Source organism: Diadema antillarum, unplaced genomic scaffold (genome assembly GCF_040938485.1).
Source record: "Diadema antillarum isolate AM-2024a unplaced genomic scaffold, OU_Dant_1.0 scf00000001, whole genome shotgun sequence".
In the NCBI taxonomy this organism is placed as follows: domain Eukaryota; kingdom Metazoa; phylum Echinodermata; class Echinoidea; order Diadematoida; family Diadematidae; genus Diadema; species Diadema antillarum.
The window spans coordinates 5,180,531-5,208,361 of NW_027270890.1; the positions used below are offsets into that span (position 1 = coordinate 5,180,531).

The window sequence follows — 27,831 nt, forward strand, 5'->3', positions numbered from 1 at the left end:
ATGGTTTGTTGTTGGCGGTGCCTCTTCCACAGAGCGCTGAATGCTTGCAAGGTCAACCCGATGCACCAGCTACTGGCAGTGGGGACAATTGAGGGAAGAGTGGAGTGCTGGGACCCAAGAGCGAGGCGGAGAGCTGGGGTGTTGGACTGTGCCCTCAGCAGCATCACATCAGATACACAGTAAGTTAGGGTTCCGAACTCATCAGGGAAATCAGGGAAAATTGTTTCACTTTTTTCCAGTCAGGGAAAAGTCAGGGAATTTGATAAAATTGCCTCAAATCAGAGAAACTCAGGGAATGTTGATTAGCCCCAAAATCGAAAGTAGTCAATAAGACTCTGTGATAGTTTGTGGCATATATATCAAAACAACATCCATTGGATGAAGCTGGATGAAAATTGGATGTGAAACTGGAATGGAGTTGAAATAGTTATCATGGAAATTTGATACTTCATCAGGGAAAAATGAGGGAATTTTGTTTTCTTGAAATACTGGGAACCCTGTAAGTTCAGCTATCTTCTCCTGGTTTAGACTGATGAAGATCCACACTCAACACAAACATTTGCTAGGTTACCTTTACATTAATATCGTGTGTGAGAAGACTTCAGATAATGAAGCATGAAAGCACCTTCATAATGCACCTATTTCATGGTTCTGGGATTGATCGGATGGATGTTTCTTGGAATAGATTCTGTATTTCTTTGTTGAGTGGATTCTAGCACACTTCTAAAGTGTTTTTTTTTTTTTTGGTCTTATTATACAAGTAATAACATGAGTTGCAATGAATTGAATTCTTCAAGACAATAGTACACTGTATATGTTCTCACCGAATTCTGTAGAAACTCAGATCCTGCCATAAAAAGCCAATGTTTGATATTTTATTCAGAGAATTAGAGAATATATTTAAGGAATAATAATATCTTAATCTTTAGATCATAGAATTATGAAATTTCATTTCTATCATTAAACTTTATGATGTCCAAAATGTTTAGTGTTATGATGCATCATACATCAGTATTGCACACGCACAAACACAAAAGCAGTCATGCCCATGAACCATTATTGTCAGGGGTTTAGGTCTTTTTGTTTTTGTTTTTTACAAATCTGTAAAATTACAAATAACAGTTGGTAGGTGCCTTAAAAGTGTTGTTATAGAATTGCCATTCTTAACAATATTGTGCATTCACATATGTTGCTCCCATGCATTTCACACAATTTTTCCATATTAGGGTGAAAGGGGTCCCAGCTGTGACGTCACTAGCCTTCAATGGAGGATTGAAGATGGCAGCTGGAACATCCTCTGGCCAGGTATGACATCAGAGAAAATTTTAAAATTCTCATCTAATATGGGAGGCAATCTCAACTTTTCAGGATTTTTCAGTATTCTATTAACCCTAAAGGGGCCAGTGGGGGGGGGGGGGGGGGAAATCCGCCCCCCCTCGACGTTTCGCGCTATAATTCTGTAACGTGAGAAGGCCTCGTCGCGAGGCTTCTTGACTTTCTTCGTTCAAGTCTCGCGCAACTTTTGAGACCAAATTTGCAACGTCCGCGCATACTTTTGCGAAGCCACGCCCATTTTTGTAACGGAATGTCGCCCCAAAATGGGCACAGTTTTGTGATTTTGTGTACATTTCCTATGGAAAACAGTGCTCTGTCATGAAAGTCATAAAACCTGATTATTTTTACAGTTAATCACTTTTATTGATTAATTTTGTGCTAATTATGGTAGGAAAGTGGTCAGTGACAATTTCCAATGAAAAAACAAAGAAAAAACAAAAGTTGAAAAACACAGAAATACATAAGAAATTCTGAAAACAATAAAATACATAAGAATTGAAATGAGTTTTGGAATTTTGTCATCTTGAGCTTAATTTACATAATTAATTGATTAAAATTAGAAATTGATTGTTCAAAAAATCTAGTGACACAATGTTGTAGATTATGACGCGGGTCTCACGCATGCAAAATTTCATTGCGATCGCACCACCGATGGGGGGGGGGGGGGGGGGGGGGGGGCGGAATCCACCCCCCGGTCTGAGCATTGCAAAAAAGCCCAGCCCCTTTAGGGTTAAGTTGTAATGTGGAGGCAATTGGACTGAAAGATTCCAATCGTGTGTTTGTAGTGTGATTTATTATACTTGTGGGGATTTAATATATGGGGCTATAGGAGTGGATATTTTACAGCCTTCAAGATGTACATTCCTCTCAGCACATTTTGCCCAGAGTTTTGCATAGAATGCTGTAGCAGCCATGATACAATGTAGCTAAATCATATTCACTACTTTGGTTGCATAGAGAAATTGCTTGAGCAATAGCATTTCTCTGCAGACATATAAAGAAACTTGTTTTTCTTTGGGTTTTTTTTTTTTCATTTTATTTTACGTAGACACTAGAAATACTATATGTACACATCTCTTCCAGAATTGGTAAATGTTCCCCTTTTCAATCAGAATAGCAAATTCATGCAAGCCAGCCTTACTTCAAAGGAGAATTCTGTGGTTGTCATGTTACCACTTTAGAAAGTATATACACTGTAAATACATACCTGAAATGCGGATAAATGTCATCGCAAATATGTGATCCTGCATCACAGAACCAACAAAAAGTCGTCAGACATAGATTTTTAGTTAAGGGCAGATAATGAAAGAGCAGATTCTGAGCTTTAAAATGATGTGTAACTCAATTCAAATGGACTCTCCTAACGGCTAACCTGTCTAGATATTGGAAAGAAAGCACACACTCTGGAAAGTGTGTACTGAGAAAAGAGGCTCTGAAGTACAGGGTCTATTCATTAAACTTTACCAAGCCCTGCTAGCTGTGCAATGAAAGGGACAAAACACAGGATGTAAACCACCAAAGCAACGACAATGAAGGGATTATCAGATTAGGCTGAAATTGAGCATGCTCAATTAACACATTCTGTCCGTAATAAATGCCAACTTTCAAGGTTGTAGCACTATCTATTCAAAAGTTATTAGAGTTTAAACTGAAAGGTGTGTAAAGGATTTTAAAGAAATCAAAATGGACCTCTGAAGACGTACCTAATTGCACTACTCTTTAAAAAAAGGGGTTGTAGAAAAACTGTTGAAAACGCTCTTTCCTGTTCGTTATATGACCCCAAACTTATGAATAATGTAGACGAAGAATAGCTTTTTCAGAAAGTATGGAAAACTCAAGATTGACGTGGTTGACCTGTTTCACCCTTTTGAGGTCCTCACGCAAAATCAAGGGCTGCAACTTTGTGTTCGTTTTGTGATGTGGTCACGTAAGAAAAATAGGATTGTATGATAGATGCAGCAATTAAAACTCTAACCATGACCATTTTCTTCCGGAATGAGTGTATGAATACACACCTGAAATGTGGATAAATATCGTTGCAAATATGAAAAATAGGATTGTATGATAGATGCAGCAATTAAAACTGTAACTATGACCATTTTCTTCCTGAAATTCTCTCTTTTGAAAGTAGCCAGAAATCTTCATGAAATATTGGCCTTCATTTCTGATACAATGGTAGTTAGATGTCAAAATTTAAGATACACTTGACATACAAATGTATTTCAACCACTGAATAGAATTTGCACTGCATCTGCATTGACCAATACCTCTCGTATGCAATGATTATCATATCTTTGTTTATGTGTGAACTATGATGCTTTTTTTTCAAGGTTCTGGTGTATGACATCCGCTCCAACAAGCCATGTCTCATAAAGGACCACCGCAACGGTCTCCCGATCAAGGGTATTAGCTTCAGTCCCCGGGCGGAGATGGTTGTTTCCTCGGACAGCAGGGCGGCCAAGATCTGGAGCGAATCTAGTGTGGGTGTGGCTGGGTTTTGCTTATTAAACCCAAATAAGCCCATGTGTAGTTTAGCTCATGTGTGCATCTCTCAAATGAAATTTCTTTTTCCCCACTTGGTTGGGCACTTCACTCGTTTTCAAAGCGACATAATGCATAAGCTTACCTGATGAAATTTATGTCCTAGAAAAAAATAAACTTACATAGGCCAGGTGACAAGAATGGCCTATCCGTTAACACTTAGGGAGACATCCATTTCATTGTTTTGCATTGAATGCATGAACAAACTTTTTTTCCATCACCATTGCAGAATACTAAGCTCTAATGAACAATTTTATTAATGTCAAATAGACATGCTGGCAAGCACTGTGTATAAGCATCACATACAACCGTAGCAGATGACAGTGTATATGGATAATTATTACATCACTGATGCATATATAGTGAATTCAAAAACCAACATGTCTGTTATCACACACACACATACACACACACACACACACACACACACACACTTTCCTTTGAATAGCTTCAAAATTTTAGCAGATGATAGATGATAAATTAGACTACGAAATTACGCAAAAAACAGAAATCTGATCGTTTTGATCAATTTTGACGACCTGACTTCAAACTTGATTTTCTCGGCTCAGACGTCAGCAACTTTTGGATCCTTTTGTTTTAGTGGGTCACATATGCAGAGGATTTAAGATAAAAACTGATGTCACTGTGTCCATATGGCGGCCATTCTGTGACACTATTTCCTTTGTATTCAATGCGTCTCAGAGAAGTTGTGGCGTATAATTCATCATTACACATGATTGGAAAGCATTCAATATGCGTTTAAGTAGCCAAGTACCTGGTATTATGTCCAGTAGAAATTTCTCTACATTTGAGGTGCCAACATCTTCCCCGGAGATGATGCAATCGATTTCTGTAAGGACACTTGATGTTTATTATTGATACTCATTAATTAGATGAAATCGTGATACAAAGTGGAGGGTAGCAAATATTGAACTTACACTCAATTTGCATCAACAGCAATCCTTGACTTGTGAATATGAAATGTATTTGGAATGTTTCTGTGTGTCAAAAAGCAGGCCAAAACTTTTGACAGTGTACACTGTACAAAGTGAATCTTTCGTGCCGAGTATTCACAAATGTACTGGTCTTACATTTGTTTTACAGGGCAGGCCCTTTGTCACCGTTGAAGGGGAGAGTGATCTTAACGATGTGTGCCTTGTTCGGGATTCCGGTCTCCTGCTGATGGCATGCGAAGCACCCAAGCTGCTCACATACTTCATTCCAGTAAGGAAGGATCTTGGCACAAAATACTAATCGCTGTGCTTTTACAGTAAATAATGGTGTATTAACCACATTTTTTTCCCCTGCTGAAATGGATCAAAATTCAGGATGTGGTTTATACACCATTCCAGCAAACACCTACTTAATGTCTGCTTAACTCTTTATGTGCCACGTTTGCACGCCCGACTCAGTCGACAACGTGCCAACTTCGCATATTCTGCTCAAACTCTCAAACCCACCCAGTCCGATCTATAGATTGCCAAATGCCACAGTACAATAAAAAGCTTTTGTCGCGATATCGTTCCTCTCACATATAGCTTGCATTTTATGTAATAATTGACCAGCAAGCAGTGTTCCCTACTGGATTTGCTCGCAAATTCTCAGTTTCTGTCACTGTTTTGTATGCAAAAATCATGTATTGACAGTGTTGTAGCTATTGTAGCTAAAACAATCCTAGATTTGTCATACAATTTACGTTAAAGCAAGGCTTGGCATTTTCTCTACAGCTTTGCTCACTATACATCCAGGTTTTTAACTGACATGTGTAAAAGTTACATAGATTTGAAAAACAAAATGTTTTCTCAAAGCATAACTGCGTTGGTGTCGTACAATAATGTGGCACACACAGGGTTTCCACCATGGCACATCAAGAGTTTAGAGTGTGCAGACAATGTTGTGTTCAATTTTCAAAATAATTTCCTTTTTGTTAGGCATTCTACTGCATATTTCCTATTTTTATGGCACAAAAATGAACACATTTTCTCCCCCAAACATTTCACTCAATTCAACCAGTATCCCCACCCGTTGCATGCTACTTGTATATTCATGAGAGTACATGTACACTGTACAACCTGCATTTGTCCGCAGACTGGCATTTCTCTTTCTTCCTGGATGTCAGAAAAAAGGGAGTGCGGTTAACGCATCGATGCAGTTAATACGCAGTTATTTACGGTATACAAATAGGTAGATAGATTGATAGATAGATAGGCACACAGTTTCTTCACAGTTCACAGTTTTTCTATTTTGTTTGTCCATTCTCACAAAAGTTATTGGTGTGACAGTGATTTTTACTGGTCCTGGACTGCTGGACCAGTGCCAGTGTGCAGCGTTGCATAAACTTATAAAAGGGTCAATTAAAAATCCTCAAATCCCCAAATACCTGAACTTTTAATATAGGCACTCATCCCATTATACCTTGTTCAAGGAAAGCGAACATTCAACACATTTAGTTACATATGTATCATACATTTTATACGTAAAAATATTTTACCAATTATGTAAAGCTGTCATCACACATTGTCGAGACCTTGTACTGTAGACCTATTAGGAGAACCGGGCATTATGGCGGAGGCATACCAGTCGCCATAGCGACATTTCTAGTTAAAAAATGAAAAAGGTCCTGTAAGACTTACCTTATCACGATATTCTACGAAAAAGTCCCTTCGAAAGAATATTGGAAAAAATGCAATTTCCCAGTTGTATTTTGTGATCCCAAACTTTGAAACCATTGAGGATGGGTTGATTTTACTACAGCACTCATTTCCCATAGACACTTGCCTGAGTATACTCAGGACTCCTCCTCAGCGGGTTAAAACTAGTGTACAAGAAGAACTGCTCATGCAGAAGATGTATTAGACTTCAGATTGACTAGGTTGACTCATTCTCCTATTTTGAGTCCTCACATAAAATAGGGGGGTGCAAATTTTTGTTGGTTTTGTAATGCATGGTCACAAATACTGCACTCTGCTATTCAGTGGCATCATTCTGTGGTCTGTGCTACCAACAAGATCTTTCTCCTGACCATCACAGGAAGGCAAACCCACTCCTCTTTAGTCGAACTTATCACACTGCAATGCACAACCAAAATCACACAACCGAATGGTATCAACCCCTCTAATGAATACAGTATTACGTCTCTGTGACTGTTCATCGACCTTGAGATATTATCATGTTTTTCTGTTTATTCCTTTCAGTCATAGTAAGGCTTCCTCAATTATGATGTTCTCCCCAAATCTGTTGACAGCTTGCTCATAATCCAAATCGCCCTGTTTTTGTCAGTAAATTTTTGTCATAGGGCCATTACAGCCAATCACTGCTGCTTTAATATGGCTTCCGTGATGTACTTGTAAAATTGTTTGTGCTTTTTAGCTCACCTGAGCCAAAGGCTCAAGTTCGCTATTGCGATCGCTCTTTGTCCGGTGTCTGTCGTGCGTCGTGCGTCATGCGTAAACTTTTTACATTTTCATCTTCTTCTTGAAAACCCCAGGACCGATTTTCAATAAACTTGGCAGGTAGCATCCTTAGGGGGTTAGGATCTCAATTTGTTAAAATGGGCACCATGCCCCACCTGGGGGGCCCCCCAGAAGGGCCCAAACCCCCTAAAATTAAGGAATCTTAAAAAATCTTCTTCTCTAGATCCAGAAGTGATAGAGCTTTGATAGTTATACTATGAGTTGGTACATTGATGACTGTAGTTTCAAGTTTGTTCATGGCAGAATCAGGGGTGCCCCCTTGGGACCCAGGGGAGGGGTGGGGAGGGGTCCTAATGGGGCCCAAATTGTACATTTTCATCTTTTTTGTTGTTGTTGAAAATTCCATGATGAATTTTCACCAAACTTGGCAGGTAGCATCCCTAGGGGGATAGAATCTCATTCCCATCATATGGGCACCATGCCCCACCCTGGGGCCCCCAGGAGGGCCCAGCCAACCCCCAGTATTAAAGGAATCTTTAAAGATTTTCTCTAGAACCAGAAGTGATTGAGCTAAGTTAATACGATGAGTCAGTATATTGATGACTGTTGTTTCAAGTTTGTTCATGGCAGGATCAGAATGTACGTGGCAGGTATTTTTACCAGTGTGATGGAATATGCAAATGGACACCATGCCCCCAGCTCTCAAAGCTAACCCCACCACAAGTTTCCAATGTTCTCAGGTAAGAGTCTGCTGAAATGCATGGAAGGTGAACTTGCATACTCAGGTGAGCGCGAGACCCCCGGGTCTCTTGTTTTTTTCCCCACCTGAATCCTGCGTTGTGTGTTTCATAACTACCCTATGATGCTTCTCTTCTTATTCTTTTTATTATACCCCCACACACACATAGTGTGTATGTGACTATCAGTGAGCAAAGTATACATTTATTCAGTGTTGAACAATACATTGTCATATGATGTATAGTAACATTTTTTTATTCAATAAAAAGCATACAAAGCAATTGCTAGTTATTAAAGCTGACTCCCTCAGTGCTAAATGAGGGTATTAATCACGTTGTGTGATAGTTCTAGGATGTTCATGGAAGTATATGTACAGTATTGTACCTGCGTTTGTCCGCAGACTCGCTTTTCTTTTTCTCCCTGGATGTCAGAAAAAAATGGAATGCGGTTAATGCATCGATGCAGTTAATACACCGTTATTTATGGTATACAAATAGATAGATATTAATAGACAATTTTTTGTAGGTAGATAGATAGATAGATGGACACACTGTTCACAATTTTTCTCTTTTTTTTGTACTTGTCCATTCCAGCAAAAGTTATTGGTCTGACAGTGATTTTTACTGGCCCTGGACTGCTGGACCAGTGCCAATGTGCAGCGTTGCATAAACTTATAAAAGGGTCAATTCAATTCAATTCAATTCATTTTTATTCGTCCAATAAAAAACATTGCAGGAAATTCATTGCGGGATTTTTACATATAAATGACAAGGCATAACAAATACAATATATACATAGAGAGAGAACAACACGGAATAGTACTTGACAGATAGATAAATATTAAACCGAACATGTATGCAAAGTTAAACTGAAAAGAATAATCTTATAAAAACGTGGCATAAAAACCGACTCCATTGGCATGATGTTAAAAACTCCAGAAACCTTCCCTGTTGCTACAATCCCAATCTCACTCCCCCCCCCATGTCAGCCCACGATAAACTGAAACCAAAACCAACTCGCCCTAAAATACAACACAACAAACAGATTAGCGTATACAAAAACAATATCAGTGATTATATCATCATATCATATAAATTTCTTTCTTTCTAAATCCACCAATATTGCACATAACCACTTCACAAATTCTGAGATATAATGAATGTAACAAATTTAATCATTGTGGTTGTACGTGAACTTGCAAGGGAAAAAATATATATAAAGGGAGGATTAGCGGTAGAGAGAAGAAAGAAAGAAAAAGAAAGGAAAGGAAAGGGAAGTATAAGTATATGACAGTTCATAAATAACATTATATCAAACATCACTAGCTATGGCATCATAAATTCAAAAACTGAAAAATCCCAAGATGAGGTGATGATAGTAATGACCAGTCAATGTCAATGACTAAAAAAAGAAAAAAAAAAGTGTTGAAGGTGATGATAATAATCATATGGTAATAAAATCATGGCATCTTCAGAACAGTTTTACTGTTTTACAATACCCCCCCCCCCCCCAACAACTTACCAACCCATGCAGAATAAATCACCACCCATTTACCCCTATCACAATTCATCCATTTGAAAGCCCATGACTCCGCTGAAAAACCTACTCATCACAGAAACAATTCCAACACATCCCTGCTGACCCAAGTAAAAATCCTCAAATCCCCAAATTCCTGAACTCTTAATATAGGCACTCATCCAACTAAACCTAGTTCAAGGAAAGCAAACATTCAACGCGTTTGTGACAAACCTGTCATTTTAATATTTTGCCAACTATGTGAAGCTGTCATCACCAAGACATTGTAGTATAGACCTATTGGGAGGACCATGCATTATGGCTGAGGCAAACCAGTCGCCATAGCGACATTTCTAGTTAAGAAATGAAAAAGTCCTGTATGACCTACCTTGTCATGATATTTTTTGAAAGAGTCCCTTGGAAAGAAATAGAAAAAATGCAATTTCCCATTTGTTTTGTGATTCCAAGCTTATCCTGTTGAAAATGGGCTGATTTTAGTTCTTTTTTTTAATACTACTTTTTACTTACTACTCCCATAGACACTTGCCCAAGTATACTCAGGACTCATCCTCAGTGGGTTAAAAATAGTGTACAAGAAGACTGAACTGGTCTTGCATAAGATATAAAAAACTTCACACTGACTAGGTGGACCCATTCACCTATTCTTAGCCCTCACATAAAATATGGGGGTGCAATTTTTTTTTTTTTTTGTAATGCACGGTCACAAATACTGCACTCTACTGTTCATGAGTACCATCATTCTGTGCTACCAGCAAGATCTTTCTCCTGACCATCACAGGTGGGCAGACCTGCTCCCCTATAGTTGATCTTTAATATCACACTGCAGGACATGGCCATAATCGCATAACTTAATCCGCTGAGGACGAGTCCTGAGTATACGCGGGCATATGTCTATGGGAAATGCGTGATGTTGCAAAATCAATCCGTCCTCAATGGGTTAATGGCATCAACCTATCCAACAAATGAAGTCTCCGTGACTGCTCATCGCCCTCGCCCTTTCTTTGAGAGATAGTCTTGTTTTTCAGCGATACCTTTGAGTTTAGTTTTATTCCGTTCAGTCATAGTAAGGCTTCCTCAATTATGGTGATCCCCTCAAATCTGTTGTCGGCCTTCTCATAATTCAAATCACCCTGTTTTTGTCAGTAAATTTCGATCCTAGTGCGCCATTATAGCCAATCGCTGCTGCCTTGCTGTGGCTTCTGTGACATACTTGTAAGTTTGCAAAACTTTTGGCTCAAACTTCTCTCCTTTTTTGAGCAATTGACCTAAAATTTGACATGTGTGACTGTATCTCATGAAGATGTAGTTTTTTTCTTTTCCCTGAATCCTGCATTGTTGAGTGTTTCATGAATACCCAATGATATTGGTTTTCATCTTGTTCTTTTTATTGTGTCAGAGCTTCTAGGACTTGCAATTGCGAGTTTGAAAGTTCTTTCCTCCCCTTTTAATTTGGAGACTAGTCCCGAGTAGCTGTGTATAGCAAAATCTGTTTATGTTCAGGTCAGTAATAGAATATCAGTACAGCTTAGGCCTCTCTGGTTTTGGAATCACTTGGGCCTGTCAAGCTGCATGTAGTTAGTACCAAAGTATCTTCCTCCTTGCTCTGTGGAATCTCCCTGACTTTAACTCTCTATGTGCCATGATGTTAACCACCTGTGTGCCACATTAAAGATATATCATCCCTTTTGCATGCAAATTTTTGAAAATTCAGTATGTGGTTTATACACCATTCCAGCAAACACCTACTTAATGTCTGCTTAACTCTTTATGTGCCACGTTTGCACGCCCGACTCAGTCGACAACGTGCCAACTTCGCATATTCTGCTCAAACTCTCAAACCCACCCAGTCCGATCTATAGATTGCCAAATGCCACAGTACAATAAAAGCTTTTGTCGCGATATCGTTCCTCTCACATATAGCTTGCATTTTATGTAATAATTGACCAGCAAGCAGCGTTCCCTACTGGATTTGCTCGCAAATTCTCAGTTTCTGTCACTGTTTTGTATGCAAAAATCATGTATTGACAGTGTAGTACAATGTAGCTATTGTAGCTAAAACAATCCTAGATTTGTCATACAATTTACGTTAAAGCAAGGCTTGGCATTTTCTCTACAGCTTTGCTCACTATACATCCAGGTTTTTAACTGACATGTGTAAAAGTTACATAGATTTGAAAAACAAAATGTTTTCTCAAAGCATAACTGCGTTGGTGTCTTACAATAATGTGGCACACACAGGGTTTCCACCATGGCACATCAAGAGTTTAGAGTGTGCAGACAATGTTGTGTTCAATTTTCAAAATAATTTCCTTTTTGTTAGGCATTCTACTGCATATTTCCTATTTTTATGGCACAAAAATGAACACATTTTCTCCCCCAAACATTTCACTCAATTCAACCAGTATCCCCACCCATTGCATGCTACTTGTATATTCATGAGAGTACATGTACAACCTGCATTTGTCCGCAGACTGGCATTTCTCTTTCTTCCTGGATGTCAGAAAAAAGGGAGTGCGGTTAACGCATCGATGCAGTTAATACGCAGTTATTTACGGTATACAAATAGGTAGATAGATTGATAGATAGATAGGCACACATTTTCTTCACAGTTCACAGTTTTTCTATTTTGTACTTGTCCATTCTCACAAAATTGGTGTGACAGTGATTTTTACTGGTCCTGGACTGCTGGACCAGTGCCAGTGTGCAGCGTTGCATAAACTTATAAAAGGGTCAATTAAAAATCCTCAAATCCCCAAATACCTGAACTTTTAATATAGGCACTCATCCCATTATACCTTGTTCAAGGAAAGCGAACATTCAACACATTTAGTTACATATGTATCATACATTTTATACGTAAAAATATTTTACCAATTATGTAAAGCTGTCATCACACATTGTCGAGACCTTGTACTGTAGACCTATTAGGAGAACAGGGCATTATGGCGGAGGCATACCAGTCGCCATAGCGACATTTCTAGTTAAAAAATGAAAAAGGTCCTGTAAGACTTACCTTATCACGATATTCTACGAAAAAGTCCCTTAGAAAGAATATTGGAAAAAATGCAATTTCCCAGTTGTATTTTGTGATCCCAAACTTTGAAACCATTGAGGATGGGTTGATTTTACTACAGCACTCATTTCCCATAGACACTTGCCTGAGTATACTCAGGACTCCTCCTCAGCGGGTTAAAACTAGTGTACAAGAAGAACTGCTCATGCAGAAGATGTATTAGACTTCAGATTGAGTAGGTTGACTCATTCTCCTATTTTGAGTCCTCACATAAAATAGGGGGGTGCAAATTTTTGTTGGTTTTGTAATGCATGGTCACAAATACTGCACTCTGCTATTCAGTGGCATCATTCTGTGGTCTGTGCTACCAACAAGATCTTTCTCCTGACCATCACAGGAAGGCAAACCCACTCCTCTTTAGTCAAACTTATCACACTGCAATGCACAAACAAAATCACACAACCGAATGGTATCAACCCCTCTAATGAATACAGTATTACGTCTCTGTGACTGTTCATCGACCTTGAGATATTATCGTGTTTTTCTGTTTATTCCTTTCAGTCATAGTAAGGCTTCCTCAATTATGATGTTCTCCCCAAATCTGTCGACAGCTTGCTCATAATCCAAATCGCCCTGTTTTTGTCAGTAAATTTTTGTCATAGGGCCATTACAGCCAATCACTGCTGCTTTAATATGGCTTCCGTGATGTACATTGTACTTGTAAAATTGTTTGTGCTTTTTAGCTCACCTGAGCCAAAGGCTCAAGTTCGCTATTGCGATCGCTCTTTGTCTGGTGTCTGTCGTGCGTCGTGCGTCATGCGTAAACTTTTTACATTTTCATCTTCTTCTTGAAAACCCCAGGACCGATTTTCAATAAACTTGGCAGGTAGCATCCTTAGGGGGTTAGGATCTCAATTTGTTAAAATGGGCACCATGCCCCACCTGGGGGGCCCCCCAGAAGGGCCCAAACCCCCTAAAATTAAGGAATCTTAAAAAATCTTCTTCTCTAGATCCAGAAGTGATAGAGCTTTGATAGTTATACTATGAGTTGGTACATTGATGACTGTAGTTTCAAGTTTGTTCATGGCAGAATCAGGGGTGCCCCCTTGGGACCCAGGGGAGGGGTGGGGAGGGGTCCTAATGGGGCCCAAATTGTACATTTTCATCTTTTTTGTTGTTGTTGAAAATTCCATGATGAATTTTCACCAAACTTGGCAGGTAGCATCCCTAGGGGGATAGAATCTCATTCCCATCATATGGGCACCATGCCCCACCCTGGGGCCCCCAGGAGGGCCCAGCTAACCCCCAGTATTAAAGGAATCTTTAAAGATTTTCTCTAGAACCAGAAGTGATTGAGCTAAGTTAATACGATGAGTCAGTATATTGATGACTGTTGTTTCAAGTTTGTTCATGGCAGGATCAGAATGTACTTGGCAGGTATTTTTACCAGTGTGATGGAATATGCAAATGGACACCATGCCCCCAGCTCTCAAAGCTAACCCCACCACAAGTTTCCAATGTTCTCAGGTAAGAGTCTGCTGAAATGCATGGAAGGTGAACTTGCATACTCAGGTGAGCGCGAGACCCCCGGGTCTCTTGTTTTTTTCCCCACCTGAATCCTGCGTTGTGTGTTTCATAATTACCCTATGATGCTTCTCTTCTTATTCTTTTTATTATACCCCACACACACATAGTGTGTATGTGACTATCAGTGAGCAAAGTACAGATTGTATACATTTATTCAGTGTTGAACAATACATTGTCATATGATGTATAGTAACATTTTTTTTATTCAATAAAAAGCATACAAAGCAATTGCTAGTTATTAAAGCTGACTCCCTCAGTGCTAAATGGGGGTATTAATCACGTTGTGTGATAGTTCTAGGATGTTCATGGAAGTATATGTACAGTATTGTACCTGCGTTTGTCCGCAGACTCGCTTTTCTTTTTCTCCCTGGATGTCAGAAAAAATGGAATGCGGTTAATGCATCGATGCAGTTAATACACCGTTATTTATGGTATACAAATAGATGGATATTAATAGACAAGTTTTTGTAGGTAGATAGATAGATAGATGGACACACTGTTCACAATTTTTCTCTTTTTTTTTGTACTTGTCCATTCCAGCAAAAGTTATTGGTCTGACAGTGATTTTTACTGGCCCTGGACTGCTGGACCAGTGCCAGTGTGCAGCGTTGCATAAACTTATAAAAGGGTCAATTCAATTCAATTCAATTCATTTTTATTCGTCCAATAAAAAACATTGCAGGAAATTCATTGCGGGATTTTTACATATAAATGACAAGGCATAACAAATACAATATATACATAGAGAGAGAACAACACGGAATAGTACTTGACAGATAGATAAATATTAAACCGAACATGTATGCAAAGTTAAACTGAAAAGAATAATCTTATAAAAACGTGGCATAAAAACCGACTCCATTGGCATGATGTTAAAAACTCCAGAAACCTTCCCTGTTGCTACAATCCCAATCTCACTCCCCCCCCCATGTCAGCCCACGATAAACTGAAACCAAAACCAACTCGCCCTCTAAAATACAACACAACAAACAGATTAGCGTATACAAAAACAATATCAGTGATTATATCATCATATCATATAAATTTCTTTCTTTCTAAATCCACCAATATTGCACATAACCACTTCACAAATTCTGAGATATAATGAATGTAACAAATTTAATCATTGTGGTTGTACGTGAACTTGCAAGGGAAAAAATATATATAAAGGGAGGATTAGCGGTAGAGAGAAGAAAGAAAGAAAAAGAAAGGAAAGGAAAGGGAAGTATAAGTATATGACAGTTCATAAATAACATTATATCAAACATCACTAGCTATGGCATCATAAATCCAAAAACTGAAAAATCCCAAGATGAGGTGATGATAGTAATGACCAGTCAATGTCAATGACTAAAAAAAGAAAAAAAAAAAGTGTTGAAGGTGATGATAATAATCATATGGTAATAAAATCATGGCATCTTCAGAACAGTTTTACTGTTTTACAATACCCCCCCCCCCCCCCCAACAACTTACCAACCCATGCAGAATAAATCACCACCCATTTACCCCTATCACAATTCATCCATTTGAAAGCCCATGACTCCGCTGAAAAACCTACTCATCACAGAAACAATTCCAACACATCCCTGCTGACCCAAGTAAAAATCCTCAAATCCCCAAATTCCTGAACTCTTAATATAGGCACTCATCCAACTAAACCTAGTTCAAGGAAAGCAAACATTCAACACATTTGTGACAAACCTGTCATTTTAATATTTTGCCAACTATGTGAAGCTGTCATCACCAAGACATTGTAGTATAGACCTATTGGGAGGACCATGCATTATGGCTGAGGCAAACCAGTCGCCATAGCGACATTTCTAGTTAAGAAATGAAAAAGTCCTGTATGACCTACCTTGTCATGATATTTTTTGAAAGTTTCCCTCGGAAAGAAATAGAAAAAATGCAATTTCCCATTTGTTTTGTGATTCCAAGCTTATCCTGTTGAAAATGGGCTGATTTTAGTTCTTTTTTTTAATACTACTTTTTACTTACTACTCCCATAGACACTTGCCCAAGTATACTCAGGACTCATCCTCAGTGGGTTAAAAATAGTGTACAAGAAGACTGAACTGGTCTTGCATAAGATATAAAAATCTTCACACTGACTAGGTGGACCCATTCACCTATTCTTATTCCTCACATAAAATATGGGGGTGCAATTTTTTTTTTTTTTTGTAATGCACGGTCACAAATACTGCACTCTACTGTTCATGAGTACCATCATTCTGTGCTACCAGCAAGATCTTTCTCCTGACCATCACAGGTGGGCAGACCTGCTCCCCTATAGTTGATCTTTAATATCACACTGCAGGACATGGCCATAATCGCATAACTTAATCCGCTGAGGACGAGTCCTGAGTATACGCGGGCATATGTCTATGGGAAATGCGTGATGTTGCAAAATCAATCCGTCCTCAATGGGTTAATGGCATCAACCTATCCAACAAATGAAGTCTCCGTGACTGCTCATAGCCCTTGCCCTTTCTTTGAGAGATAGTCTTGTTTTCCAGCGATACCTTTGAGTTTAGTTTTATTCCGTTCAGTCATAGTAAGGCTTCCTCAATTATGGTGTTCCCCTCAAATCTGTTGTCGGCCTTCTCATAATTCAAATCACCCTGTTTTTGTCAGTAAATTTCGATCCTAGTGCGCCATTATAGCCAATCACTGCTGCCTTGCTGTGGCTTCTGTGACGTACTTGTAAGTTTGCAAAACTTTTGGCTCAAACTTCTCTCCTTTTTTGAGCAATTGACCTAAAATTTGACATGTGTGACTGTATCTCATGTAGATGTAGTTTTTTTCTTTTCCCTGAATCCTGCATTGTTGAGTGTTTCATGAATACCCAATGATATTGGTTTTCATCTTGTTCTTTTTATTGTGTCAGAGCTTCTAGGACTTGCAATTGTGAGTTTGAAAGTTCTTTCCTCCCCTTTTAATTTGGAGACTAGTCCCGAGTAGCTGTGTATAGCAAAATCTGTTAATGTTCGGGTCAGTAATAGAATATCAGTACAGCTTAGGCCTCTCTGGTTTTGGAATCACTTGGGCCTGTCAAGCTGCATGTAGTTAGTACCAAAGTATCTTCCTCCTTGCTCTGTGGAATCTCCCTGACTTTAACTCTCTATGTGCCATGATGTTAACCACCTGTGTGCCACATTAAAGATATATCATCCCTTTTGCATGCAAATTTTTGAAAATTTGGTGAGAACACTTAGGTATTGAAGAAAACACTATTTGGAAACCTCCTGTAAATTTTGAACTCAAGAGGATCTTTATTTGTTGAGATAAGTCGACCGTTAAGATTCGTATAATTTTTTCGTACTACGAAAAAATTACAAATCTAAACTACTAGTCTAGTTTTACAGACCTGTGTGATGCACTTATGTAGTTCATGTAAGTGGTGTGTTGTTATTTGCCATCGATAACAAAGTAAAAGAAGCTAGTGAATTCTTCCTTTCTGACAGCTTTAACATGCCTATCTTTTGTTCGAAGTATAAGTATCATATTACAACCACAGGAGGATTAGTATATGCAGCTGTGCCTCGTACAAAGAATACGTTACAGTGAGCATTTGGTGCATTATTTGAATTTTAATGGCTAACAACCTTCAAATATCACAGAAATGTTATAGCTTTACAATAGTCTTGTCATTCTGGTGGAGTATATCATGTTCTGTGCAATTTGGGAAGGAATGAAAAAGGAAAGGCCCATCTTTAACCCGTTGAGGACGGTTTGATTTTGCTACAACATGCACTTTCCATAGACACCTGCCCGAGTATACTCGGGACTCATCCTCAACGGGTTAACCTAAGACAGCAACATAGTCATGCTTTCGGAAAACATCTTGTTAACTCTTTATGTGCCATTGGGAAAAACTCCCCGTGTGCCACATTATTCTAAGACACCAACGTAGTCACGCGTTCAGAAAATATTCTGTTTTTCAAATCTATATAACTTTTACAGATTTCTGTTAGATTGTAGACGAAGTGAAGAAAGTTGCAGAGAAAATGTCAAGCATTGATGTGAATTCTATGACAACTCTATAATTGCTTTTCTTTCAAATGCCCAGTACCTAACATTACTGTATGTACATGTATGACTTTCGCACACAAAGCAGTGACAGAAACTTATAATTTGCACTGAAATCCAGTAGGAAACACTGCTTGTTAGTCAATCACCACATAAAATGCAAGGTATGGACGAGAGGAACGGAATCGCGAGAAACACTTTCATCGTAGTGTGGCATTTGGCGTATTTAGCGGTCGGTTTTGGCGGGTTTGTGCGTTTGAGCGGAATATGCGAAGTTGGCATGCCATGGACTGAGTCGGACGTGCGAACGTGGCACTTAAAGAGTTAAAAACATTCTGTTAATCAAATCTATGTAACTTTTATAAATATTTGTTTACTTAATACCCATGACATGTAATAAGCAAAGTTGTACAGAAAATGGCAAACTTTGCTTGACATACACAGTAAATTGGATGACACACCTATGACTGTTTTTCTTTCAAACGACCGGTAGGTGTATTATTGTAGAGGCATGACATTTGCACACAAAACAGTGACCGAAAGTTAGAATTTACTCTCAAATCTAGCTGAGAACACACCTTGATAGTCATTCGCTACGAAAAATGCAAGCTACATGTGGCAAGAATGGAATCACGAGAAATGCTTTCACAGTACTGTGGCATTCAGTGATTATATCGATCGGTTTGGGCGGGTTTGTGCGTGTGAACAAAATATGCAAACTTGGCATGCCGTCGACTTAGTCAGGCGTGCGAATGTGGCACATAAAGATGTTGCATGTGTTTGGGTGTATATCTGTAATGCCCCAGTCACATAGACATCCCAGATCACCCCGGACCACCCTGAATCTGATCTAGGGTGTTCCGGGGAGAGATCCGTGTTGACGCCTTGGACATCCTTGAACATCCGTGTATGTCCGTGTAGATCCGGGGACATCTGGGAGGCCAACACGGCAACTTTTGGAGGTCAAAAACATCTGGCGTCATCCGGGGATTGCCTTGTTGGCAGAGCAATCGGGGATGGTCCGTGTGGCTGCCGTGTAGCTGCCGTGCTGATCCGTGTAGATGCCGTGTTTGTCCGTGTAGACGCCGCGCTCTTCCAGCCTTTAATATCCGTGTAGCTGCCGTGTTGATACCGTGTGTACAGTCGTATCAACGCTTGTCGACACTTCATCAAGGTCTAAACTATCCAGGATCTCCCCGGATCTCCCCGAATCACCATGTAGATCCTTGACGATCCGTGTAAAACTTAATATATAATTATGTGACTGGGGCCTTAGTTTACCATGCCAACTGTCACTCTGATGTGTCCTCCCCAGGGACTCGGTCCGGCCCCGAAATGGTGCTCCTTCCTCGACAGCTTGACCGAGGAGCTGGAGGAGAGCCCCACAGCGGCTGTGTACGACGACTACAAGTTTGTCACCAAGGCAGAGCTGGAGAGTTTAGGTAAATGCCTTGTTGTCATGGCGATACCGTCATGATGCACGGACATACATGCAGTACGTGCACGAAGGAAAATAGTGCCTGTCGCAGAGTTACAGGTTGTTTTGTATTTCAGCTATGTCAAAGTTTGAGTTTGCTTTGTCTGAAGAATTTCAAAATTGATACGGAAATGTGTTTTTCAAGACGAGCAATCAAAAGTTTAAACCATAAAGAAGGAATCACATGTCATGAAGCGTGCATGGTAATCCATTAACCCTTTCTCTACCAGATATATTGGTCAGTGTGTCCAATGCTACGGCATTTCTTCCAGTCAGAGAGAGACGGCATGCATCTTCCCTAAATCTCCAATGAAGGGATGCTTAACGAGCATGAAGTCTGGACCGCAATTTGTAATAAAAGGGATGTATTCTCCTTTTCACCTATAGATTACTTCAAAAGGGGTGTTTTGTTTTGTTTTTTCTTTATCTTTCTCTCTTTTTTCTCTTTGGACCCCTGATAAATTTATGTCAGTATTGTTTTTTTATTTATTTATTTATTTATTAGAGGGGGGAGGTGTTTGTGATAGGTTTGGAGGTCACATTTTGAATTTATTTCATGATATTTTTCTCTTTTTTTTGGGGGGGGGGAGGGGCTTGTGATGAGTTGTGAGGTTTCTTTTTGAAAAAAAAAAAAAAAAAAATCTCCCAAGGATCGCAATGACAGCTTATACCTGAGATTATTTGGAGGGGGGTGTCTGTCTTGAGATGGGGGTTAAGGTTAACATGCAACCTATTGTGATGGCGACTAATATTCATACTGATCACTTTAATCATCATAAAATGCATGAAAAAATGGCTTCAGGTTTCATGTGTAAATTAATTCAAATAAAAAAGAATTGTACTTTTTGGTCGAAGAATATGGCAGAAGAAAAATATTTATTTGAGTGTACACAGAAATTTTCACATGCATCTTGGTAACTCATTTCTTGAGAATTTTAACAGTGTTCATTTTTCCTGTTTTTTTTTTACATTTTCGTTGCACAAAACACAGGTCTTGGCCATCTAATTGGAACCAGTCTGTTGAGGGCCTACATGCACGGCTACTTCATGGACATCAGGCTGTACAAGAAGGCCAAGGCGATTGCTGATCCCTTTGCGTACGAGGACTACAGGAGGAGCAAGATCAAGAAGAAAATTGAGGAGCAGCGAACTGGCCGTGTGCAAGTCAAGGTGAGTTTCAAACAGTTTTGCAACTTTCGTTCATTCCATCAAGGTTCAGTTTGAGGGTGTATATAATGCACGTATCAAGGCTTCTTTCATATGTGGTCGTTTGTCTCAAAATGTTGGCAAGTTTGTATCATTGGTGTTTTTTGAAGATTCTGCGAGACATTAGTAATCATGAATATTCCTTCAAATTCTACTTTTTTTTTCTGAAGTGTTGTTTGTCCTATGTAGTTTATGTGAAATAATTTCAGACAGCCAATTAGTATGTAATGGAGATCGCTCATTGAGATTCTTTTTAGTTGAATGTGTGATATTCATTTTGTGTCAATTTCATTCAACTCTTACAGTTGTATTTTACCCATATTTATTGCAGACGTATTGTCGGTGTAGCAGTCCGTCATTTTATTATTTTTTTTCTATGATAGGGCTGGAAAGTCCTTCAAGAAAAAAATGAAGATGTTTCACATTTCTCTCCTCACAGAAACTCCCATCTGTCAATGCTGCATTGGCAGAAAAACTGCAGGACGAACAGACATCCTTGAAAGCAAAGAAGGCCAAAAAAGAGGTGGGTATTCATACATGTATGTGTGTGTGTGTTTGTATTGTGGGTTGCTTGTTTCTTTGGTGTTTTTTCTGTCTATCTCTACAGTGTGTGATCATCCCCTGCTTTCTTTGCCTTTCTATTGGGACATCACACTACATACACTTTGTAATCATTATAATAAGATGAAGACAAGCTAAATAAGTGGCATTTTGACGGTGCTCTGCGATTATAACAAACATGGTTGTAACGAAATTCCAGTTACAACAAAGTAAAAATTCAGGCCGCAGCATTATCCAGTCTACAGTACACTATTTTTATTGTGTATCTGTTCTGTTAAAACAAAAATTTGATTTAACGAAAGAAAACGCCGGCCCTGAGGACTTTGTTATAATGGGAGTCCACTGTATCAGTGTATGTTGGATTACTCTTGAACACAAAATGATTCCCCATGTCAAGTAGAAAAAACAACAACAACAAAATTACTTGTGTCAAGTAGAAAAAAAAAAATGAGTGTGATTTGCAGAGATTCCATTTTTGATATTTTGAGCAGTATGTGGGTGGCTAGACAGGATAGAAAAGTCTGTCAATATCTGTGATTATTCCTAGAGGTAAGTTAACGAAGGGAAGATAATGGTGGTATCCAAATTTGACCATTCTCCTTCCTCATCCTCATAGTAATTACATGTATATCGTCGCTGGGGTGACAAGACCTTGTATCTGACATTTTTTGTGAAAATTACGTTTTTAGATTAATGGTCAAATAATGGGTTAAGTGATGTCCAGGCCAAATCCCAACTGTCTTACTCCAAAAATGAAGCCACCACGGCATGTCAAATGAAAGGCTATCCCATTCACTATAGCGCTTTGGCTGCCATTGTTTTTGGCTCTCCTGAAAATTTGACATTTTTTAGATACGAGGTCTTGTCACCCCAGCGACGATATGATACATCCAAACTCAAAGCTTTATGCATGTGTGATACAGAGAAACCCTGTTATAATGAGGACATATGTGACCGTGCATCACAAAACCAACAAAAAGTCGCACGCCTTGATTTTACGTGAGGACTCAAAATAGGTAGAAGGGGTCAGCCAAGTCAATCTTCAGTTTTTCATATTTTCTGAAAGAGCTGTTCTTCTACATTACTCATAAGTTTGGAATCATGAAATGAACGGGAAAGTGTGTTTTTAGCAGTTTTTCAACAACATTTTGTTTTCTGTAAAGTATAGTGAGATCAGGTATGTTCTAGAGGCTCCTTTTCATTTCTTGGAAATCCTTTGTACACTCTTCACTTTCAAGTCTCATAACTTTTGAAGGAATATTGCTACTGCCTTGAAAGTTGGCATTAATCATGGCCTGAATGTGTTGAGAGAGCATGCTTAATTTCAGCCTAATCTGATAATTCCTTCATTGTACGTCGATGGTTTACATCCTGTTTTTTTGTCCCATTCATTGCACAGCTAGCGCGGTTTGGTAAAGATGACGCACTTGAATAGACTGTTCTTCAAAGCCTCTTTTCTGAGTTCACACTTTTCCACAGTGTGTCCTTTCTTTCAAATATTTAGATAGGTTAGGAGAGTCCATTTGAATTGAGTCGTACATCATTTTAAAGCTTAGAGTCTGCTCTTTCAGAATCTACTAAAAATCTATGTCTGGCGACTTTTGTTGGTTTGTGATGCAGGGTCACATGTTACTGTATTGGGAAAAAAAATCCATGGCAATACCTCATTATGTCAAGGTTCTCACTATATCATGGTACAGAAACAAAGAAATATATTAAGAGTTGGGGCCTGCAAAATTGTCTTGTTAGAAAAGTGTTTACATTTTTGTATATGCGACCTCTTTATGATAATGTTCAGGTGTAGCATACATACTTACATTTATTCTGTTTATTGGGAGCAGCGAGAGATAAACGAACTAGGTCTTGTGTAACACAAATCGTGACAGAAATTCCTGATCCATTCACCCTATTGTTTATATATCAGCGACAAGCCTTCGTATCCAAAATTTTGGTGAAAATGACTTTTCTTTTTTATCAATGGTTACATAATCAGTTAAAGGACAAGTCCACCTTCATATACTTGTGGATTGAGTGAAGGCAACGATATTAGTAGAACACATCAGTGAAAATTTGGGGAAAATCAGACAATCCGTTCAAAAGTTATGATTTTTAAAAATATCTGCGAAGTCGTTACTGGATGAGAAGACTACTACAGTGTATGATGTCACATGCGTTAAACGATATAAAGAAAGTAAAAAGAGAATTTCACAAAACTTTACTTTTTGAGTAAAGTACACATAGCTTCGACTTGTTACTGACGTACATGTATGTTAAGGGTAATATTATTCACCCTACCTTCTGAAAGAGAGAAGTTGAGTGTTCTTTTGTTATGCGAGAAAAGTGAAAATATGTTGAATTTTCTTTAATCTTTCTTTATATCGTTGTACACATGTGACATCACAAGCTATAGTAGTCTTCTCATGCAGCAGCCGTGACTGAGCAGAAACTTCAAAAATTAAAAACTTTTGAACGGATTGTCAGATTTTCCTCAAACTCTCACTGATGTGTTCTTAATATTGCTGCATTAACTAAACCCACATGTCTATGAAGGTGAACCTGTCCTTTAAATGATGTCCAGCCCAAATTCTAGCTGTCTTTTACCCCAAAAATGAAGGCACAATGTCATGTCAAAGGAAAGGCGATCCCATGTGATATAGTCCTTTGGCTGCTAGTTTTTTTTTTTTTTTTTTTTTTTTTTTTCCTCTCCTGAACATTTGGCATTTTGTAGATATGAGGTCTTGTCACCCCAGCGACGATATGTCTTCATGTTTATCTGCAGTCTGTGAGTCATTAAGTTGTGCTGGGAGAGGTAATACAACCCAATGTCACATGGAACAATACCCCTTTGTGTGCTGTGAGGGCTGAATGGCTCAGAAAACTCAATAGCATTGTACACACTGTCCAAAGTCCCTGTTACAACAAGCCAGGGTTTAGCAGAGTGTGCATACATGTATATCTTCTTTAATAAACCCCTTCCCTGCTGCCAAATGATATGCCATCCATCTCCTTTGTGTACCATGAACAATTTTGTTCTTTTTCCCTCCACCCAAAGGGAGCCGCCGCGATCCTGTCGGACGACCGATTCTCGGCCCTCTTCAAGAACCCGGACTTCCAGGTGGACGAGACTAGTGAGGAATTCCGCCTGACGCAGCCACTGGTCAACAAGCAGGCCAAGCGGAAGGAGAAGGAGAAGTCCTCTATGATGGATCAATTTGAGGAGCTCAATGCGCAGGTGCGAGTCCAGGACTGTATGATAAGTGATTGCTCATTCATGAACCCTCTAATGACTTTTGAAACATATTGCTAAGGAGATGTATGTCTTGGCCAACTAGCTCCTTGATGCTCCCCAATAAAACATATGACATATGATTGTCACTACGGTTTACTCAATGGTCTTTCTGAACCCTTGCTCTCCAGACCCTACACTGACGTACAATTGTATATGTAATGGCAGAAGTTCTGGAAAAGACGTGGAAATTGTTCAATATGTGAAGAATGCTTTACTGTTCAAAAAACAAAATCAAAAAACAAAAAACAAAAATAGGAACAGGATATATCAATGGTCATGCATTGTTCCAGCTTTGAATCCCTAATATGAAAACGCAAGGTGCAATACTACCAAGGAGTGTAGTATCATGCTATGTGATGTTGTAATGTATGCTACTGTTTCACACATTAGTTTAAAATCTTTAACATATTTTGTTCTCATGAGTTTTAAGTTTAATTTGGGAAAGAGAAAAGGAGAAAACAAAAACATAACTATGAAAGGGATCTTATAGTTTTGGTTGAGACGTAATTTCAGGTTCATTTTTGGTGAGATAGTGAGAAACCTCTTATGAAATATGAAAGAGCATTAATTCCAAGAGGGATTCAATGTTTATTTGATGAAAATTGGTTTTGAAATGGCCGAGATATCCAAATAATAATAATAAAGTGTGGAACTTACGACCTTTTATTATGATCGTTTTGTTTTACTATTTTGTTTCAGCTATTCCCAACCCGATTTTTATCAAATAAACTGTGAATCCCTCTTAGAATGGTATGCACTGTACTATTTCATAAGTGTTTTTTGGGTATCTCGCAAAAATGTTAAAGCTCAATTTTCATCTCCACCAATACTGTACCATCCCTTTAAACTCATTTGACTATATTTTTGCTCAACTGTCCTGCCCACGCATAGGAGGAGGAAGAGCTGGAAGGCAGGGCCAGCAGCGACGAGAACAGCAGCTCCGATGAGGACGACCGGTCGTGGCAGGAGGAACTGAGGAGGGAGCACTTTGCCCTGCGCCAGGAGCAGAAACTGAAGAGGAGGAGGGAGAGGGAGAAGGGCGGGGCACCGACCACGCCCAAATTCTACGAGATCAAGGCCGGCGAGGAGTTCCGCATGGCATCCGCCAGGAATGAAGGGTCACTGAAGAGGATAAAGAAGTGAGTATGCCTTGGGGATCACTAGTGTGGCCGAGTGGAGTTGTGAAGAATTGTTATGCAGCTGTGATGTACAGTTAACTTCGCATAAATCAAATCTACAGTCCACTTTGCTGAAGTCGACCTTGCATAATTGGAATAATCGCCTGAGTCGAAGGTCTTTTCAAGTCCTCTTCTCTTTATACTCTATTGATTTTAACCCCTCATAAGTCAATTTTTCTCAAAGTCGAAGCTATTTCTTCAGTCCAAGTAGATTCGACTTTAGTAGGCAAGGTTGACTGTATTTGGGCTGAAGAAATAGCTTCAACTTTTAGAGAAAATTGGACTTATGAGGGATTGAAATCAACAGCATATACAGTGAGGAGGCCTTGAAGAGACCTTCGACTTAGGCGATTGTTTGACTTATGCGAGGTTGACTTAGGCAAGGTTGACTATCTATTTTTGTGGTGACAGTTGGAGAAAGGTTCTTGACCCAATGGGCTCTTGATGCTATTTTCTGGTTTCTTGTGATTCATTTGCATTGTATTAATTCTCTTGGTCTTGTAATACATCACTTTCCGTATAGCTGGAGTGAATACAAAGCAGTTTGACTGCGCAGTCCTGTGAGAAAGTGCATGTACAATTTAGTGTGTAGGATAAAGTGACTACATATCACCAGTACTCCTACATATTGTTCTACATGAATTGTTTTGCCATTTTTGCATATGGTATTAGTGTATAGTGGACTCCCGTCACAACAAAGTCCTCAGTGCGGGCAGTTTTCTTACGTTATACCGAAATTTCATTATAACCAAACAAATAAACAATAAAAAAAACATAGAGCAGATAATGCTGCTGGGGGAACTTTTACTTCATTGTATTAAGCTGGATTTCGTTATAACCATGTTTGTTATAATGGGAGTGCAATGTATCAATCTGTGGACAGCATCATAACTTGTAGCTGCTTTACTGTCGCATGTTCTCAAGTTTTTGATCACTTGTTCTACATATTGTATATTGAACCAGTCATATGTCTGTTCCTTCCTCTTTCAGGGAAAGCTTGGCAGAGCGTGTTGAGCGAGAAAGGGAATCATTCAGCAGGTCATCAACGTCGCTTGGCAACCAACAAGTCAGCTTTAGTGCCAAAAAGGTGCAAAAACAGACATTTCACTTACCAACATCATACATGTATGAGAGCAGTTGTATCGGCACAACATTCATACTGTACTTGTCACTCCTACTGTCTTCTTACTCTTATTTGAAACTGCTTTTGGAATCATACTATAAGAGCATTTGTTCATAGAATGTTTGTTTGCCTTCTCTAGGCATCATTTTGTGCCAGGTTCAGGGAATTAGTTTGGCATATTTTTACAAACAACCAGTTAATTATGTGATATTTGTTATTGTTTACTCAAGTTTGTAAAGGAGATGCAATGTAGGGGGAGGTTAGATGATAGGGTTTGGAACATGCACAACAGAAAGGTGAAGTAAACAAAAATGACAGATCTTCCTGTGTGCTTTTCCACTGGAGGAGACAAAGGTGAATGCAAAGAAAGATGCTCATTTGATGAGGGTGCATTGCTTAGATTCTGCAAGGTCCTCATTTTAACTTGTTTCATGACATTTGCTCCTGCGACAATTGCTCCAGTGAAATATCAGCCAACTAAAGCCAAACATAAATTCTACCCACAAACATAACCCTAAACCTTAACCTAATTCTTACATCAAACTAAAACTTTGAAAAACTTGAATATCACAACCCTATCCCTGACCCTACGTAAGTCATTGGAGAAGTATATGAGACAGGAGCAACTGCCCCAGGAGCAAATGTCATGCCACCGTTTTAACCATGCCAAAGATGTTTATTTGTTTTGCTGCTTTTCTCTCCATAGGATGAAAAACAGAGGAGGCAGCAGGAGGAAGCTGCCGAGCATCACAAGGAGAGGAGGAAACTCCGCAGGTCGGCTGGTAACCTCAGCAAGAAGAAGCGATAG

At 39.1% G+C, this 27,831-nt stretch overlaps 1 protein-coding gene across 1 annotated transcript; it reads left to right on the top strand.

Annotated features, from left to right (window-relative positions):
* Positions 1 to 27,831, top strand: LOC139724972 (nucleolar protein 10-like). The gene is made up of 11 exons (XM_071636100.1): positions 1 to 179; positions 1,227 to 1,305; positions 3,666 to 3,815; positions 4,981 to 5,100; positions 19,505 to 19,631; positions 20,658 to 20,836; positions 21,312 to 21,395; positions 24,486 to 24,665; positions 25,617 to 25,861; positions 26,891 to 26,987; positions 27,730 to 27,831. The coding sequence occupies exons 1-11, from the start codon at positions 1 to 3 to the stop codon at positions 27,829 to 27,831; spliced, it is 1,542 nt and encodes a 513-aa protein (XP_071492201.1).

Bases quoted from the DNA above. Each gene is read 5' to 3' on its own strand.
- LOC139724972 (XM_071636100.1), top strand. From the start codon at position 1: ATGGTTTGTTGTTGGCGGTGCCTCTTCCACAGAGCGCTGAATGCTTGC. The intron at 21,396-24,485 runs GTGGGTATTCAT...CTCCACCCAAAG, and splicing joins CAAAGAAGGCCAAAAAAGAG to GGAGCCGCCGCGATCCTGTC. The intron at 24,666-25,616 runs GTGCGAGTCCAG...CACGCATAGGAG, and splicing joins TTGAGGAGCTCAATGCGCAG to GAGGAAGAGCTGGAAGGCAG.